Source organism: Mesitornis unicolor, unplaced genomic scaffold, assembly GCF_000695765.1.
Source record: "Mesitornis unicolor isolate BGI_N332 unplaced genomic scaffold, ASM69576v1 scaffold54579, whole genome shotgun sequence".
In the NCBI taxonomy this organism is placed as follows: domain Eukaryota; kingdom Metazoa; phylum Chordata; class Aves; order Mesitornithiformes; family Mesitornithidae; genus Mesitornis; species Mesitornis unicolor.
In genome coordinates this window covers 18,902-35,283 of record NW_010210373.1, presented here as the reverse complement: position 1 = coordinate 35,283, position 16,382 = coordinate 18,902, and the positions used below count along the sequence as shown (strand labels likewise).

Here is a 16,382-nt window from a genome sequence, read left to right as displayed (position 1 = left end):
GGGGGTGTCCATACGTCGGGGCTCACGTTTTCTCGCTTAGAGGGGCCTTGAGCATCCGTATCCGGTCCGCTCAGGTGCGGGAGGGAACGCCAGCGAGTGCCGAAACCCGGGCTTATCTACTGGGGCTTTAATAAGGCCTTTAAAAAAGTCTTTTTTCTTTTTTTTTTTCCTTCTGCTGGCTTTTTGTTTGTTTTGTTTTGTTACTTCCATCCTCTTCGGTTCTTCTGATCCTGCAGCTGTCTGCTGTTTCAAGTGTGTAATGAATAGTCAAAAAAATGCACGCTCTGGGCAGATATAGGCAAATCGGAAGTGTTTACATTTGGGCACATGTACATCGATTATATTAAATTAGTAAAGAAAGAGAAAAAATGTCATTACTTCTGTAATATGTGTGTGAAGAGTGGAGAGGACAGTGATTCATTCAGGTGGCATGGCACTGTATTATATTTTATGAATATTTATGGTGACTTTGCAAATTAAACACTGTTTCTCTGGATAAGTGTACTCTGCTTCTAATTCCTTAAAATGTATGCAGCTGCTTGAGGGAACTTGCTTATTTTCCTTTACAAGATCCCATGATTCTGTCTTGACTATTCTGAAATGAAAGAGCCAGATGGATTTATGGTAGGTTTAATGTCTTCTGCAGGTCAGTGGCTGCCCATGGATGACGTGAACTACAACATCATTTTAAAAAACAATTCTGTATTCCATTTTAATCAATTTCATTGTTTTAAATAGAGCTATTAAATTTATTTTCAAAATTCTCCTTGCTCTGACATTTGTGATAACCATGTCTTTTAGAGAGATTCTCTGTCTCCTTTTTCTTTTTTAAGGAGGAATTCACCATTACAGTACTGAAACTCTTTCACACTCCTAATTTGGAGAATGGGGGAAGAAAGTAAATGCAGTTCAATTGTACCTGAAATTTAGTACAGTTTCTCATAGTTTCACAATTGTCTTTTGATAATGGTTGGATAAACTTCTGTCAGGGGAAAAAAAAAGGGCTTGATAGAATCCACTTTGATGTACGTACTTTTCTATAATATTCTTTGAAACATCTTGCAAAGATTCAAGTTCTTACTGAGATAGTATCCGTACTAATCAGTGTAGATTTTTACATTTTTTAAGTGGGAGATCTAAAAAAACCAAGGTTAACTGAGAGAAACCAAGAACTTCAGAAGGATTGACAATAAGATGGTGTGTGGGTTACAAATTCATCTTTCTGACTAAATAAAAGCAACAGAGTTGCACCAGCAGAAGTCACCGAAGCAGCAAATTAGAGTATGCTGCTTTTCTCTGTGAAATGTAGCTCTCTGTGTCTTAATAAGCATTTCCCATTTCATTGGGAAATACTGTCTAGTGTGTTCCAGGGCAGTTCAAAGCTGGTTTTGATTTTTCATTTAGTTTCTAAGAAGAGTTTGAAACAGGCATATTTGATCTAGCTGTTCTGGTGATGTGTTTGACAGAGATTTTATTTGCTACTTAAAATTCTTCGTTTCAGTATCTTGCAAGTAGTAAATGTGGCCAGTATGTTGACATTGGAATTCTAGCATCTGATTTGCAGAAAACCTACAGGTGAGCAAAGATTTGTATTCTTATATTCTGCATTCAAAATAGGGAATATATTATTTTGTTATTTTGCATTTGTGTATTTTGAATCAAAATTTTAACCTTCTTTATGTTAACTTCATTACCAATTGTTGAGGTTGATTGAAATGATAATCGTTTCCACGCCAGTGTTTTCCTCTGCCAATATATCTAGTAACTTATATTTTATTAATGCATTGGCAATGCAAGACCTAGTTGTTGTTTGTGGGTTTTGGGAGTTGTTGTTTGGTTAGTTAGGGGGTTTGTGTTTATTTGGGGGTGGGCTTTTTTGGTTTTTCTTTTAATTAAAGAGCTGCAGATGCATTACAGAATAGTAGTCCTTACCCCAGTGAGCTTAAAATATGAAGGAAGGTAACACTTCACTGCAGGCAGATGGGGGAGATGCAGGATTCAGTAACTGAATCTTGCTCAGTTGCTCATCATGACAGTCAATCTTGCCTAATTGTTTTTAAGCTGTTACACTTTTCTGGCTGGGGAGCAAGGTTGCATCTCAGCAGATCATTGGTAGATGTGTGAGTTAGTAAAGGTGGAGAAGTGTATTCATTTATGTTTGCACAGTCTATTTATTATGCCTTGTTAGAGAAGGGGAGCCAAACCTCTTACTTAGAATGTTTACAGGTCTTGGGTTTTTGTTTTGTTTTGTTTTACCTCTGACAGCTATTGAATAAAAACAAATAAATAAAATATAATCTCAGTAAGTGAAGATAGAAGGTTCATGATTTTTGTTTGCATTTAAGGATGTTCATTGGATTGGATTTTCTTATACTGACTGTCATTATCACTTGAACTCCTTGCTGGACTGTCCATTCTAGACCGTAGTCCTGCGTTTGTTCTTGTTTGAATGAAAATTTTAAAAATCTGTAGTGTTTTGAAATAGAATCCAGTGTGCTCATGTGTACGTTGCTGCTGCTTTATATCTACAGTTAAAGAGAACCTTGGTTTTTTATTAAACATTCCTTTAGAGACCAGTACAGTTTAATGGTTTTGTTTCATCCCAGTGATTCTGCTATTCCAGGATTAATTTAAAACTATCACACTTTCACATAATTTGTTTTTAATAAGAACTTTTGTAGAAGCTTGGGTATCAACTTACAATTTATTTTTCCACCGAGAATGACAGTATGATGAGGGGAAAAAGCAGTTGGTGTAACCTGTTTATTTTCATATTTTTTCAGTGCAGAGTATGGAAGAAGAAAAAGAAACGCTTTTAGAATACAAGTTGAAAAAGGTAGTTCTGTTAGTGTTATGTGCAAGACACCAAATTCTTTGATTATGCTTTGGCTGTTTTCTTAACTTGTTGGAACTTTTTCTTTTAGTGTTTGGAATAATCAGTAATGAAAAAGAACGTGAAGATTTAGCAGTTTTAGAAGCTGAGCATGTGGCAAAAAGAGCAAGACAACAAGATAAAAATGAGTAAGAAGAGTTTTTACCATTAGATTACTTCAATAGTGCCATTAGCATTATCATTTCTTTAAAGCTTTCTATGTTCATGTTGCTAAATTGTGGTAGTTTCACGGTTACAAATAGATCCTTGATTTCCTATAGGCTTTTCTTCATCAGAAGTTACCTCTAGTTAGTGGGAGCACTTTTTTTCACTGAAGACAAGCAGATACTAGAGCCAATCACGATTTCACTGTTATGGGGAGCACACAGCCCTGAATTAGTGGATATCCTTGAGGCTTCCTTGATAGTTTTCCACACAAGGCACCAGTTCTCATGTAATTCAGTTCCTTTGTTTTGTTCTTAATCTACTTTGGGTGTGAGAGATATTAGCTAAATCTGCGATAAGACTACTTGACAGGCTATTCAGAGTAAATCACCACTGGTTATGAGATTGGAATTAAGATTTCCTAACTCCTCACACAGTGCATAGTCTCATGGCCCATTTTGGTTTCTCCACCCTGTGATAGATATTAAGAGTCTCATGGAAAATTAGGACATTACTGTCAGAAGGACTAGGCTAGTTCAGTATACTACTACTGGTATACTACTTCCCTTGTGCCAGCATTGATGATTGTATGATCTCTTGGTGAACTGAGTCACTTCTTTAACTATTGTCTTTCAGCCAGGTTGCCACATTGATCCAACTCATTGCAGACTTGGAAGGGATGCATTTTTAAATTCTTCATAGTAGTAGAATTAAAGCATGCTAGTCAGGAGTATTTTTCTCTACATAAACATGGGCTACATATCATGGTTGTGGGGAACCATGTTGTGGAAACTGCATTTGTTTTGTGTCTCTCTCTTACTGTTCTGCTCTGATATATTAATAGTTTTTGTCTTCCTTCCATGGAAAGGGCTGCAGAAAGTGCCACAGATGACTCTGATTATGACAATTATCCAGAAGATCTAGTAAGTTGTATTTTATTATGATTGTTTGTATTTGCATAACACATAATTCAATGTTGTGAGATTGCAATGCATTTGGAGAGTTGGCAATTCCAGCAGAGAATCTATAGAGCTAAAAGGAGGCTATTTTCTGTGATGGGGAATCACTCTTGAGGAAGGCACACTGGGGGCCTGAAGGACTTGGCTATTGAATGAAATGATTGAAGGAACTGACATATCTGACTATTACTGAAAGATGTAACTGTCAATTAACAGGAATCATTTCCAGGTAAATAGAAAAGGCTGCTGCCTCTTCAATCAGCAGATGTAATTTTATATGCAGTCATTTGATTTGCAGAGGATGGATCAGAAGATGTATGACTGCTTTCTCCAGCAGGGAGCATGCTAAATGATGTTTATGAAGTAGTTTTCATTTGCCTCTTAATATAAATAATGGAAGTCATAACCTGTATGGTTTTTTTTTACTATATACAAATCTGCAGTCTACAAATCACATGAACAGTTCCCTGCTGAGCTTATACAAGAAAGGAAATCCCGATTCTGTTCCTGCCACTCCAAAAAGTGAACCAATGGAAACCTCAGCTCCTGTGCAAACAGCACCTAAAATGAGCATTCTCTCACCTGGATCAAGAGTTGAAACACGCGTCTCTGACGGGGGCTGGTTCATTGATAAAACTCCACGTAGAAAAGATTTTTTCATTGACCTTTCAGAGGATGGAGAAGGAGATGAAAAGAAACTGATTTCTGAGGTATTGTGTTTTACAAATCCAATGTGATTTAACTAGCAACTATGATTATAACTTCCTGTGTAATTTGACAGGTTTTGAAGAATGATACTAAGACCAAAAGGACTGTCTGTCTTTCTGGATTTTTAAAATATATTCTTTTTATTACAAACATGCATGCCATGTCTAAAGACAGTGAGCATGTTAAATAGAAAGGAAAGGTTGTCTTAACCCTAGTGGAGTGCTTGTTTTTAGCTTGGTTTCTGAAGAAGAAAGAGTTTAGCACATTGTTCTGCCAAGTCAGAAGTGATTTTTGAACCTTCTGGCCCATTTCAAGCATGATTGTGTGGGAGGTAAAAAGTCACAAAATTATTGATTTCCTCCACGTATTTTTGAAGAAAATGTTGTGCTCAGTATTAGTGAGACCCAGATTAGTGCCCATACTGAAAGACAAGTGGAACTTAGGTGTTATTTATTCCACTTGCCAGTAACCAGCCTAACTAGTCAGGAAGCATGTGGCTTGCTGTAGCCATAGCATGTAATCTCCCTTAGTCAGTGGTTAAGCCTTAGTGAGCCTGGGGAAAGCTGAAGTTTTTTGGATGGACTGGGGAAGTTGAAAGCAAATTGCACTGATTTATAAAGTAGTTAAAAATAGGCCATCCAGACATCCCAGACATATTGCCCATTTTGTGATTCCCTCCCTCCCCTAATTTTTTTTGTTTATTCAGAAAGAAACTACTTTGATCAGCTATTTAAACTTTCCAGTTATGTATAGGAGATAACTTACGTGTTGTTTGACTGATCATTTTGGCAGGATACTCTTTTTTATGTGAAAGAAGAACTACCTTTCTGATTGCACAAAATGCTTTCTAAATAGGCAGATTTGACAAGCCATGCATTTTACCTAGTAGTACTGCATCCTCTTTATAGAGAAATTGAATAGAAGGAAGATCTTTAAGTTATAAAATGTTTCCAATATCGTATTCTAAAAAAAACCCAAACCAAAACAAAAAAAAATTCCAAAAACCAGCTTTCATTGAACCTCTTTTTTTTCTTTTCTCCTATATTGGTCCTTTTCTTATTTGCAGTTAACTTGTGTCAGCACTAAGTAATATTTTCTTACAGCCACTCATGACTTCCTAGTAATAAAAATTGTTTCCCTTGGAGTAAATACATTGATACAGTTTTATTCATCCACAAAATGGATTGCTCTATGGTATGAAAATAACTAGTGTCTGATTTTGGCTGGTAGTTTTGAGGGTTTGTTTGGGCACTTTTTGGCTTAGAAATATGTACTCTTAGCAAAAAAGTGAATGATGTAATTAACCCCTTAAAAAAGGCAAATTCTATTTTTAAAAAAGGATTTTCTACAAAAGGAAGGTGTTAAATTCCTGCCTTGCTTGTCTTTGCTTATATAATACGTATAAGTTAAGCATCATAGACACATATTTTCTTCTTTTAAGTATTTGCAGAAATTCACAGACTTGGAAGGTTTTGTATTTATAATTATGTATTTATGCCCTAGAAATCAACAGAACTTTCTGTCTTGGAGAGTGAAAGAAAGAAGCCAAAGGGTAAAAGAACAAAAAGAAGAAAAGAAGAATTTCCAGATGTAGATGGAGAAATTGATGCCATGTTACTTAAAGAGAAAGGTGAGAAGTTATTTTGGGTATGCTGCTCCAAACAAAGAGATGATATTTGACTGTGGAATCCCATTACCAGACAAGTGTTTTACACTAAGGTGCAGAGAAGTGACTTCGAGTGTTTTGTTAAGAAACTTAACCTTAATGTTGTGCTAAACAATATTCCAGTCCTGTGTCTACTACCAAAAAGTAATTCTACTCCATGCACTTAGCTCATTGTTTAGGCTCAGTCTTCTCTTGTTTGGTGTTAGCGACGTCTAAACTTGCATGAATTTTCCTCTTTTGCAGTTAGAAGAAAGGGACCAGAGCTTTACCACCCTTCAGTGAAGTTTGAGGATGTAGGAGGCAATGATGAAACTTTAAAGGTTAGTTAAAATTTGAATTGTGAGACCCTGAATGCTCTGAATAAAGCGTCCTGTGAAAAATGACAAACCAGATATCTGACAGAATTAATCTGCATGGCACTAAGAATAGCTGCTTATACCAACAGCAATGAAGCTTTGGGGCTTTTTTAAAATTGACTAATCTTTCTGAAAGTAGTCACTGAAATTATACTAATAAACAGAACTTACTTTTATTTTGGCCTGTCTATAACATTGGCAATCTAAAATACTAATTTCTTTAATTTAAGTGGAGGTCTTTCTTGTCCTTAACAGGAAATATGCAAAATGCTCATTCATGTCCGTCACCCTGAAGTCTATAACCACTTAGGTGTGGTTCCACCTCGCGGTTTTCTTTTACATGGACCACCAGGATGTGGAAAGACACTACTTGCACAGGCAATTGCTGGGGTGAGATAGCTTTACATTTACAGTTTCTTCTGTTTCTGAATTATATTTAGGAAGAAACGAAATAATCCTCCTCCATGATAGGCTAGATCTTTCTCTCTTCTTTCAACCTCTTTTCTCCTTCCTGTCTTACTCTAAAATATATTTGTTTTCACTTCTTTTGTTTAAATTCGTCTGAGTCTGTACTTAATAGAACCTCATATGAAGAGGGGACATAGTGACAGGGCTTTATGTTTGAATTAATTCTTTTGAGACATTCCCAGGACAGCAGTATAGGCATGGGTGTTGAGAAGGCTATAAATGGAGGATATCTTTGGTTAAATTTACCCTAGTGTTTTAAGTCTGGACTTAACCATACCATCTTTTATGAGGCATTACATTGATTCCACTTGGTAGCACCTTTTAAACAATAGTTTCTGAATTCCAAAACTGGATGTTGCCTTGCCTATGTCAAACTAATTATTTCAGTGCATATGACGTTATTGATAGCTTGCTGTGTGGTGGGGCTGCTCTGTTCCTGTCTTGAATATAAATCTAGGGACTATTTAGGGCTATTCAGTGATAACCATCCACATTTCTTTGTCTTTAATACAGTTGTTCCTTAAATGTCACATTAGAACCTTAAATTTAGATGTGAATGCATTATGAACTTTTGTAATATAGCTTTTATCTTTGATAGAAAATACTGATGTTTATTACTTAAATGTTGGTTAGACCCTTCTAGCACAATATGTCAAACGTTTTAATCAAAAAGATTTGGGTTTTTTCCTTTTTAATGCCTTACTATAAAAAGATACCTGTTGAATGAATCTGTGATCTTTAATACATCAGCAGGTGTTTGTATCCTAGAAGGTTACTAAAGACAGGGGAAGAAACATGACACAAATGAAAGACTTTCAGAGATAAATTTAATGACTACTTCTTAAATAATTTTCTTGAATAAGATACAGTCAATACTTATTTAAGGCGACCTGTCTCCTCCAACCCCCAGGTAGTGCCTGTGGTGGCTGTGATTTGTATAAATTAGGGGTTTTTTTTATATGTAGTTCAAAGAGCTTGAAATAGGCTGCAACCACCTGTAGCACTACTGTGTAACAGTCTAAGTTAGTTTTATTTCTGTATTTTTAATAGCAGAAAACATTGTGAGTTTTACAATTGTAAACAATTGTAATTTTAATTTTGAGTCTTTGCTCAGATATTTTTGGAGCAAGACTGAGGGAACCAAACCTGGTGGGGATCACTTTCACGCTACTAAGGAATGTTTTGTTACAGATGGAAATAGACAATTTTCTCAAGAAGGGAGCCTGAGCTGTAAAGTGAAATATGTCTCTTGTGAAGGACTGGGTTGGGGACTGAGGCAAAGCTATTTGACAGTGAAATAATTCTCTAATTGAATTGGGGAAACCTGTTTTTTGTATCTATTACTGTTCAGTTGGACAAATGGCACAGACTCATTTTAAATGGGAAATTGGAGGATGCTACTCATATTTTTTAAGAGCTCTTTAGGACTTAGTCTTACTTCTGTAATCTTTGGGTGTAAAAGATGCTGTATTGGAAAATATTAGTCCCCTAGGGCAGCCAACATTTCTAACCCCTGGATGTATCACACAGCATTCCTTATCTCTTTCAGGAGCTTGAGCTGCCAATGCTGAAAGTGGCAGCAACAGAGATGGTGTCTGGAGTGTCAGGGGAATCTGAGCAGAAACTGAGAGAACTGTTTGAGCAGGCTGTGGTGAGACACCCCTTGGAAGTAACACTGAATTGTTTGTCCTTTTCTGTGTAAAGATTCGTACTTGGTTGCTGTGGTTTGAATTTGAGTGAATTTCAGTGAGTGAATCTTTCTCTTGCTGCACACAAGTCATAGTGTCTCCAGAATGCCGTTGTTCTAAGGCTCATTCTTGTCACAGAGCACAAAGATGCTATTCTGAAATCCTGACAATAGAGAGTTCATCATATCAATGTAAAGGGAGCAACGCAAATTATTTACCTGTTTGGAGCTGCTTGGTGTGATTATATAAAACCAAAAAATATGTAAGAGCAGTTTACTGTGCTTTTTTGTTACAATTTTTTTGCTGTTTTTGTGTAACATGGAATTTGAGTGAACGCAAGACACTTAAGACTGTGGTGGTTTAGGTATAAAATAAGAGATTTAGGGCAAGTATCGTAAGAGGATGAGTCATCAAGTTACAGTTGGAAGTCTTGCTTTAGTGCAGCTTCCAGATTTAGGGAGAAGCAAAGGGAACCAGATAGGTTGAGATAATTTTAATTTGGACAAATGCAGATTTTTCATTTTTGGTATGTGGCTAGTGTTTTATTTCATGAGGACAGTTTTCTGTTCCTGACCTTTGTTTTTCTGTTCTCCCACACCTTGTTTATAGGTGTTCAGAGTGTGTTCCTGTAAAAAAGAATGCTAAACATGGCAAAAAGATTGATTGTGAAGATGTTAGATTATTATGTTTCCAGTTCATACTAGCTTATAGTTTTTAGAAAGCCTTCTTGACATGTTGTTTAGAATAAAATTATATAAGTGATTGCACCGAGTTTTCAGAAATTACGTATCTTTTGTATGTATAGTCATTGAGGGAAAGCTGCTATGAAAGATATTTTTGAAGAAATTAAAAGTATTGAATAAATAGATTTAAAAATAAAATATGTTGCCTTTCTTATAGTCCTTCACATTTCCACTTAGTTTTTTTTACCAATTTTTGTGCAGGGGAAAAAAGACATAGCTGCACTGTACATTATGCATGCACTGTGGAATCTTCATAACTTAGTTGCCTATTTTCCCCGCCACCAGGTAGCGGAAAAATGAATGACAACTAGATGGCGCCGTGGCCACCTGAAACACAGACTGCATGGGTTTTAAAGTACTGGTTTTTTAAGATTCTAGGGTTTTCCTTGAGTATTCCTTTGCACTACTAGTGCTTTTTGAGAATATTAATAATATTATGTCACTTAAAGCCTTTCATTTCTATTAGTTACAGTAGTTATTATAGTATACTAATGTTGGCTTTTTATGAACATGAAGTACATGGAATTTTAGAATACTTGCAGGAGTTGCTTATTGCTCATTTTTACTCCTTGAACATGGACAGGCTCTGTAGTAATCTTGAAGTTGGCAGGTCATTTTTCATGACCACCTACTGCTCCTTTTGTTTCAAAGTGTGTGTCACTGATACTAGCTCTTGAAATTCCACAGCTCTAAGTCATTAACAAAACAAACAAACAAAAAACAAATCAGACCTTTCTTATCTGATTTTCTTTTTTGAATTTAAGCAAACGAGCAGCCATAATGGAATATTTGTGGCAAACATAAAGCAACATAGAGGTACATTTAAATTTTAAACAATATATGGAGACATTTTGAATCACATGCCTTAATTATTTCATAGCCTCAACACAGTTTCATAGCCTTGTTAGTCAGTAAGAACAACAGAATTGTTCCATGACTGGTCGATTGTGCAGCAGACTTAGAGTAATAATTATAGAACAGAAAATGTGAAAAATATTCTTTCTCTCATGCAATACACTGTCAGTGTAATTTTGTCATTATTAATATCTCTTGTTCCTAGTCCAGTGCACCATGTGTCCTTTTCATTGATGAGATTGATGCAATCACCCCAAAAAGAGAAGTGGCATCGAAGGACATGGAGCGGAGGATTGTTGCTCAGTTCCTAACTTGTATGGATGGTCAGTCTCAGGAACTTCTGTACTAAGCTAAACTTTCTAATTATCGGGCTCACTGTCTCATTTCCTTCAGCAGTGATTTGTGGTGACTTTAGTGGAGATAGTGGTAATAATTGTTTGTATTTTGGCACGGTTTACCCAGGTGTGGTTGGAAGAGTCTAATAAATTTGAGGGGATGTTACTACATTATTTTCACAGTGGTCTGTACAGAAATATATAAGCTTGTCTGTTGTATAAACAGAATAGGAAAATGTGTCAAATGTAATTTGAAATGCTTATTTTTGCTGGATTGTGCAAAATGCAAATTACAGGTAGTAAAAATAAGATTAAACAATAGTTTGGTATGACTGTTGGTTAGTTTATCTCTGCTATTCTGAGTATTATTGTGTGCTGCAGAAAACAGTCACACAGATACCAGAACAAAGTTGAGACAGTGAGTATGAATACTAGCTTCCTTCCTTCTTTCCTTCCTTTAGACTTGAATAATGTGGCAGCCACTACCCAGGTCCTTGTTATCGGAGCAACAAACAGACCTGACTCACTGGACCCTGCGCTGAGGCGAGCTGGGAGATTTGATAGAGAAATTTGTTTAGGGATCCCAGATGAAGCTGCAAGAGAGAAGTAGGTGTTAGGAAGTTTAAGTGTCTTTTTGATGAATTAATGAATAAGGAAATAATGTGTAAGCTAATGTAAAAATTGAAGTACTTTATTGTGTGTTTGTGGATCAGTACACACTGAAAAATGCAGAAGACATTAAGGGTGCATTACTTTCTGTCGTGGTAGCTGTGTCTGTATTTGGGGTGGTTTCCTTTCGTGTGTGCATATCTGCTTTTAGCATTATGTTAATGAGTTTTCAAGTGCCTTAACAGTATAGATGATGGAATTAACTATATATTTTTTGTTGTTTGGAAAGTTAATGTTCTGTCTTTGGTGGTCCCTAGATAACTATTGAATTAGGAACATAAATAAAGTATAGCCCATTCATTAGTCCTCTCGAGCACATACCTTAAGCAACAGGGCCTAGATTATTCCATTTCATTCCTTGTGGAAATACAGCAGTCCAGGCATTAAGCTGAGCTGCCATCCATGTTACTCCAAAGGTCTGTGACTGTTAGACTAGATTAAAAACAATTTTTGCTTTTTTAATTAAAAAGGAACTGCTACTCATTTCCACAACAGCAGGAAACACAGGAAGGGAATGATAAAAACAGCTGTGGCTTATCTGTTTACAGGAAGGAAAGAAAGGTTAAAGGATAAGATACTTCTAGCTCAACTAATCTTATTTCTAGGTTGAAAAGGCAAACTACTCTGCTTGCAGCATTGCTCATGCAAGTGGTTAGAGGCAGAACTAAAGAGCTGACTGATACGAGTTCTGATTGTATAGCATTTATTAGGTTCATGTTAAAAACATGATGTTCCAGAAATGGCACTGTTTTAGAAGATAGGAGTTGTGAATGAGAAAGCCAATCATAGTGGGTAGAGATTGTCCACAAGTTAGAGTGTAGACACATTTGTTCATACTATTATGTGAAATTGATTGTATTTGTGTTCCTGAAGGTGTAGGCTTACAGGAACTGTTGATTTTCTTTTCTTTTTTAAATTATCCCTCCTCTCTGGCTTTTCTGTTTTGTTTTGATTTAGGGGTGAGTTTTGTTACCTTTTTTGTTTGTTTTTGTTTTAATTAAAGGGTCATACAGAAACGGAAGTCCTTATCATGTGCTAGTTTACCTCATAATAAATCAGTCTTGCTGAAGGCATGATTTGAATTACATCGATGTGGTTCTATAGCTTTAGCAGGGTGGAGTAGGCTGAGGATGTGTACCTGGACACCTTGCTTTACTTGCAGTGTTTTCTTGTGTATGTTTGAAACACATGAAGAAAAATAATATATGTAGGACACATATTTGGAATGAGCCATTTACAGCTTTTAACTTTTTCCACATTAAGTCACTTCATTAGCTACAGCTGTTGTGCAACAGGTTGAAAAGTTCTTCAGAACTGAGATAATACTGGTAATGCAGATTTAAATGAGAGATGATGAAACCTGTTAGTGGAGGAGGCAAACAGATGAAACATTAATATAATTTCAGAGTTATGAATAGTTTAATAACTTCTCTGTAGTTACATTACTTGGTCTGGAAATAATTTAAACTAGTTTTCTTTGGAACTATAAAGTGTGTTAATCATCTTCACTTCCTTGGTTTGCTGCCTTTTTAAAATATTTTCCCAAGGAAGTGATATTTTGCCATTTTAAACAAGTTGATTTGATCCCTCTGCTCAGAGTTTTTCAGCGACGTTGTTTGTGTAGTGATGTTGGCTTTTGGCTTTTTGTTTTGTTTCTACTATTCATGTAGTTGTCTGTTATCTTTGGCTTAGAAGAAGAGCAGAAAGTCTTGGTGGACCTTGAAGGAGGTTTTTAAAGCTTCAGCCTTGATACAGAGTGAAAAAACTCCCATTAGAAAAATCAAGTGTTAAGCTTAGCACTTCACTGTCAGTTACATATGCTGTTTTGTGTTAGTGATGGAACTGCATAGGTAGGTGTAACTTTAGCTTCTGAATGAGGAAACACACAAGGTGTACACATAAGCTATATGTTGCGTGTTGGAAATTTTACTGGGGACACAGGAAATATCTGTAGTTACATTCCACCAACAGTGATAGAGGAAAGATACTGAAGATTAAAAGACAGAGCTCCTCACACAATCTGATTTCATTTGCCCTTTGCAGAATAGTTTGTTGTGGGTGTTCAATAAATAAAAGTGGAATGGAACAGACAATGCAGACACAAGTTAAATGAATACAATGCATACAAGGTTAAATATCTCAATGGATAACTTGTGTGAGTTTGTGGTAGATTCTGAGGTCTACTCTGTCAATTTTGAATCCTAAACTGAGGTTTAAAGAATATTTAATATTTAGATTCACCTAAACTAGCTTTTACCTACTGATTGGCATTACCTTGTTCATGCTGTTGATGTTCATTTAAGAACTGAAAGGAAATATATAGCAGAGTTTTGTGGGTTTCAGTGTTAGTTACTTCCTAGTTGAGTGAAAACTGTTCCCGCTGTACTATTTCAGTTCATGTGAACTGAAAGAGGCCTTAAATCAATGTTGTTTGTTTTCATATGCAAATGAAAAAACCCACAGCTTCATATTTATTTTGTTGTTTTTCCTCTTTTTATTTTTTATTAGAATTCTTCAGACTTTGTGTCGAAAACTTAAGCTCCCAGAGTCCTTTGAATTTCATCACCTAGCACGGCTGACTCCGGGTTATGTAGGTGCTGACCTGATGGCACTTTGTCGTGAGGCAGCAATGTGCACAGTGAACAGGGTCTTGATAAAATCTGAGAAACAGAAGAGGAAACACAGTGGAGGAGACACAGCTGAAGAAAGCATGGGAATAGGAACAGACATCCTGGTGGAAGAGGATACCAAACAACTGGAACTTCCCCCTAAGGTACTTTTTCCTTGAAGCTTATGCCTCTAATGTCTTAAAAACTGAGACATTTTATAATTGTGAAAGTCACTGCTTACAAATCTTTAAACTCCTATTGCCAGTGTAATATTAAGTTTAGATTTAGAAATACCAGCTCCTAAGCCAGAAGCTTAACTCCTAGTGAACCCACATAATGGGTCTGAATAAGGGGCTCCCAAACCCCACACCTTCTAAAAATCATGTTAATGTTTTATACAAGGTGGGCTGGTTTTTTTACTTGGGTTTTTCGTTGTTGTTGTTGTTTATGCTGTGTTGTGTTGGTTTGTTTTCTAGCAGCCCAGAGGTTAAAATAGTGGCTGGGTCTCTCTTCAAAAGTGTATTGACTGGAAGAGAATTGTAAGAATATCAGACTTGCATTGAGTTTTTACCGAGCTGTTTGCTGTGCCCTCAGTTAAATATCTATTATAATGCCTGGGGCTCTTCCCTGACCTGGTATAGTTACAGTTAGCCCCTGTCTAGAAGTATTTTTGCAATACATATTTTCCCTCCAGCTGTGTGATTATTTGGGGTAAATCACATGTGTCATCTGGTTACCTAGAGCAAGTTTGAGGTAGAGGTATCAACCCAGTAGAAAAGTTGGGTGAGCAATGTGACTTGAGCTGCAGAGAAGTCAACTGGTAACGTGCAGTACAGCTGGAAGTCTGTTGCAGAAAATAGCATTTCCAGTGCCAGAATTATTCTGTGGCCCAAGTGACATGCTATGGTCAGTGAACCAGAGCATCTTTATATAGAAATTCTTGGCCCTGCTTCTCAAAATCTGGAGTCTGTATGTGCCTTCCTATGTCTAGGCTTTGTCCGGAGAAGTAAAAAAATTGGTTTAAAATCCACATTGTACTCAGATTCTGGTTTTAGAAGGACTGTCAAAGAAAATTCTCACTGTAATTAACAAAAACCAGTGTCAAAAGCTGTAGTAAGCCTTTGTATTATAGTAACATAATCTTTTGGCTATAAGTAGCCAAAAGAAAGTGGGGAAGGGCAGGTAGTTGCAGCTTTTATCAACATCACCATGATCAAAGGGGTTACTGAGAATGAGGAAGTCTAATCCTAACAGAGCCGTATTTTGATAACTGGCAGGAGGTTGACATAGTCTAATACAAGGTATTGTCGTTAAAACGGTTGTACTATGTTTATAATGGAAAAATAAACACACAAAACCTTTAAAAATCATTCACACAATTCACGTAAACAAACCCAGTGGCCTCAGCTATTTCAGAGTTTTTCTTAATGGCTCTGTTAAGAGCAAGGAGGGTTTAATAGTCATCAGGCACTGTAAACACTTCTGTTTCTATGTGGCTGGTTGTAGAGCTATCTTAGTTGCAACAAATAGGGAGTGATACTTTCCCCTTATACTGCTGTGGGAAAAATGTGGAAAGTTAATGGAGTTTTTTTCTTTTTTTTTTTTTCTCCCTCTATCTTATGATGCAAATCCTGGTATAATTTGATGTATTTATGTGGTGAAAATATAAAGTTCTTTGATCAAGTATTTTCTCATACCTACATACCTACCTGGGGTGCTGTGGTCTGCAAGATGGGACAGTGTTGAAAGCATTACCCTGTATCTCTGTTCTGTTTGCCCAAACTTTATCAGGGCCTGGTTACAAAACCAGGTCTACTCAGCCTGTGGAAATGAGTTGACGACTTGAAATCTGATTAATTTAAATAAAAGTGTGTAATCTAAAAGTGCGTGTTAGGAGTTTTAAAGTTTTATATGTAATTTGATAGTCTGCAAATTGCTGAAATTGTGCTGTTCAACAGAGTTGCTCGCTTTCTCTTGAGAGCAATTTCTTGCTAAAAACAGAACTAATACAGAAAGATATGTTGGAAATTTCAGCATGGAAAGAACTTTCTCCTAATCAGTGTGGGAGAAGCAGTAGGAAGAATTTGAAGACAAAATACATGTGATAGCTCTGTTTCTGTAGTATCTAAATCAAGATTGGAGTCTGTCATCTCAGGGCTTTCACAAGTGTTAAATGTATGTAGTGCCTTCCTGAAAGATTTTTATAATTAATGTTAATTTTGAATGTTATTTTACATATTTAATGTGTGTTGTACATAATAATTTCGTTTATATTAATTAATATTACAG

General features: G+C 36.3%; 1 protein-coding gene across 1 annotated transcript in view; it reads left to right on the top strand.

Annotated features, from left to right (window-relative positions):
• Positions 1 to 1,504: 1,504 nt before the first annotated feature.
• Positions 1,505 to 16,382, top strand: part of NVL (nuclear VCP-like) — a 32,311-nt gene continuing 17,433 nt past the window's right edge. Inside the window, exons 1-12 of the mRNA XM_010193152.1 lie at positions 1,505 to 1,575; positions 2,784 to 2,836; positions 2,925 to 3,021; positions 3,906 to 3,960; positions 4,440 to 4,706; positions 6,208 to 6,334; positions 6,614 to 6,690; positions 6,982 to 7,116; positions 8,744 to 8,845; positions 10,686 to 10,803; positions 11,277 to 11,421; positions 13,993 to 14,257. Coding sequence (XP_010191454.1) covers positions 4,452 to 4,706; positions 6,208 to 6,334; positions 6,614 to 6,690; positions 6,982 to 7,116; positions 8,744 to 8,845; positions 10,686 to 10,803; positions 11,277 to 11,421; positions 13,993 to 14,257 — 1,224 coding nt within the window. The 5' untranslated portion in view covers positions 1,505 to 1,575; positions 2,784 to 2,836; positions 2,925 to 3,021; positions 3,906 to 3,960; positions 4,440 to 4,451. The remainder of the gene's footprint in view (positions 1,576 to 2,783; positions 2,837 to 2,924; positions 3,022 to 3,905; positions 3,961 to 4,439; positions 4,707 to 6,207; positions 6,335 to 6,613; positions 6,691 to 6,981; positions 7,117 to 8,743; positions 8,846 to 10,685; positions 10,804 to 11,276; positions 11,422 to 13,992; positions 14,258 to 16,382) is intronic.